We start from the raw sequence: 3,219 nt of genomic DNA, 5'->3' as shown, positions 1-3,219 counted from the left end.
AGCCTCTCCATTATTTAAATTATTGACTAAAGAAGCTGAATTTCATTGGAATGATGAGTGTCAAGCTGCATTTGATACACTCAAGGAAAAAATTTCTTCAGCATCAGTTTTGAGAGGCCCGGATTGGAAATTGCCTTTCCACATTTCCACAGATGCCTCTAATACAGCCATAGGAGTAGTATTGGGGTAGAAATAAGATCCTATAACCCATGCCATTTATTACGTTAGTAAAAATTTAACTCCTACAGAGCTGAATTATACGGTAACTGAGAAAGTTTTGATTTATGCCATAATATGTTTAGACAATACATCATGGGTTATGAAGTTTTTGTACATACAAATAACTTTGCCATTCGATATCTCATGAATAAACCAGTCACTAATGCTAGGGTTACTAGGTGGCTTTTGTTGTTGCAGGAATTCGACATCATAGTGTTGGACCGACCTAGAAAGGAAAATCAGGTACCTGATTTCTTATCTAGAATCAACCACATAGGTGTGTCTGGGAGGAAGATATCTATGATATTCTGAGGGCCTGTCACGATGAACCATGCGGAGGGCACTTTGCAGATAGGTGGACAACTTACAAGATCCTTCGCTCAGGTTACTATTGGCCGAGTCTTTTCAAAGATTCAAGGGAATATGTTCGGAAGTGTGACAGCTGCTAGAGAATGGGACAACCTGTATAATCAGATGACATGCCTTTGCAGCCATAGGTTCTTATGTAACCTTTTGAGAGGTGGGCTCTTAATTTTGTAGGTCCCATCAACCCCATTTCCAAAGGTAAGAAGTACATTTTAGTTTTCACTGATTATGTTATGAAATGGGTGGAGGCAAGAGCACTACCTAGAGCAACGGAGAAAACAGTGGGAGACTTTCTTTTTTTTGATATTTTTGTAAGATTTGGGGTACCTCGTGAGATAATTACTGATCAAGGTACTTAGTTTCTGTCAAAGTTTATGTAGGGAATTATGCAGAAATATCAGACTACCCACGGGAAGTCTAGTCCTTATCATCCACAGGCCAATGGGCAGGTGGAATCAACAAACAAAGTGTTGGAAACAATCCTTACCAAGACAATGCAATTACATAAGAAGGATTGGGCCAACCGACTTCCTGAAGCATTGTGGGCCTACCACATTACTTGGAAAAACACCACTGGTTTCTCTCCTTATGAACTAGTGTACAGAAAACAAGTTCTATTTCCCATTGAATTTCAGATCAAAACTTTTAAAATGGCAGCATATTTGGGTATGAATCTTGATGAAGCTCAGCAACAAAGAATCCTGCAGCTCAATGAGTTGGATGAGATCAAGCAAGACGCTTTTCAGCATACTGACTTGATTCAGCAACAAAGGGCTAAATGGCATGATAGATACATTAAGAAGAAGCAATTTAAAGAGGGAGACTGGGCATTGTTGTATGATTTGAAATTCAAGAACTTTAAAGGGAAATTTAATACACATTGGCTGGGTCCCTATGAGATTGAGAAAGTCTTTGATAATGGATCTGTTAGAGTTAAAACCATTGATAACCGGAGTTTTACCTTCTTGGTGAATGGGCACAGACTCAAGTTATATCAAAAACCCCAATCTAAGAAGGAATTTGTGCAAGAAATTGTGAAGAAAAGAGAGCTGGAGATGGTGAAGGAGGGGGTCATTCCTTCCACTATCTCTTCTTGATTCCTACTGACACAATGAGCTTACTCTGTTCCTCCTCGTGCTCGGTAAAATATGAGAGGAATGTCTATTGGGAATAGGTTTATTCCTTTTTCCGGGCCCAATGGACTAATTACGGAAAAGGAGCCCCCTGGAGTCTTCTTTTCCAAGTATTTCAGACTCTCTAAAAATGAAATCTGGTGAGCATGGACTACCCTAGGCTCGTTAAAATTACAGGTCAGTATGTTCCTTTAAATAAAATTTTGTTTTCAGATTAAATCTGGTTTGCTTGTGTTGGATTGATGTGGGATTTCTTAAGGCCCTCCTTCCAACAATCTTGGCCCATCGACATCAACAAATTATCTGGGTCCAAGATCAAAGCTTTATGATGCCTTGAGGTCTATATGCATTAATGACAGATTATCTCGCCAGCAGCAATGGAGAATCACCATGGCTTCTTGACTGCTGGATCCTGTAGGGGGGTTCGACATCAGCACATTTTCACACCCAATAGGATGCATCATGGTACCTTGGCCCTCATTTTCATCAATGGTGATGGGCCTTGCATTGGTTAACAACTAACCTTAAGGGCTGGTAATCCAATGAGTTTGCTGCACATTTGACATCAGCACCTATATTCATGTGCACTGAACTGTACATAGATGGAGGAGAATGCGAATATGGTTTGAAGAATTGTCAGCCTGATTTCCTGTAGAAAGCCCAACATTTCAATTTCCTGCAAAAGAGCAGCATCCAAATTTCCTGCAGAAACAAAAAGAATGTGATAATATCTAAGAGCGTGAATGAAGCATGAGTGATGTATTCATGGAATCTAACGTCAAAAGATAGTGGGTCATCATTGCAAATCAAGTGCATGATAGTCGAGGTACAAACCCGTTAGAGGTAAAAAGGTAATGTACAGAATGGCGATGAGATGATGAAGGTGATAAGGTAAATGATGTTTCATTTTTTGAATTTGCATGCCTTTTACTAATGGCTTACCTTGCGACTGCCACCGCCATATCCCAATGCATGATCATTCAGCCTTCCCTTACCGTTCGCCATCCCTATACCATCATGTCATGATTATGTTGTACTTTTCAATGGTCAGATCATGACGGAGTCATGATCATGACTATTGTTTTTAGAGATGTCATCTTGATATTTATTATATCATTTTATCACTCACTCCCTATATCTGTGCCTTATTATTGTGTAAGTCTGTCATGAGACTATGTGATATTTCCAAAGACTGTGTAACTCTTGCCTCCTTCTTCTCAATTTCCGGTTATGGCCAAACTCAGAGCCCCTATGCATTTTGAGCCACAAGGGCCAAAGTTGCTTGAGGCTTACCCATGCACTAAACTTTGATTGGAAAAGGCAGGGTGTCTCCCATTTTTCATGAAATTTAGTGGCCATAACCCTGAAGTGACCAAGTCATTCACTCTGAACTTGAATGGGGATTACATTCAAGTGGGGGATGTGGAGTTTAGACTGATTGAAGAATTGGTGGCGCAGGCTTGTGGAATTCCACAAATGGGAGAACGCTAGTTCAAGAACC

The 3,219-nt window shown here is 40.1% G+C and overlaps 1 protein-coding gene across 1 annotated transcript; it reads left to right on the top strand.

Moving 5' to 3' along the window:
• The first annotated feature begins 1,235 nt into the window (after nucleotides 1–1,235).
• Nucleotides 1,236–1,682, top strand: LOC149226647 (uncharacterized). The gene has a single exon (XM_089380254.1). The coding sequence runs from the start codon at nucleotides 1,236–1,238 to the stop codon at nucleotides 1,680–1,682; it is 447 nt and encodes a 148-aa protein (XP_089236380.1).
• Nucleotides 1,683–3,219: the final 1,537 nt, after the last annotated feature.

The sequence above is a fragment of the Pinus tabuliformis genome, chromosome J (assembly GCF_031772625.1).
Source record: "Pinus tabuliformis cultivar Carrire ecotype Pingquan chromosome J, CPIR1, whole genome shotgun sequence".
Taxonomy (NCBI): domain Eukaryota; kingdom Viridiplantae; phylum Streptophyta; class Pinopsida; order Pinales; family Pinaceae; genus Pinus; species Pinus tabuliformis.
This window is presented reverse-complemented; position numbering and strand designations above follow the sequence as displayed.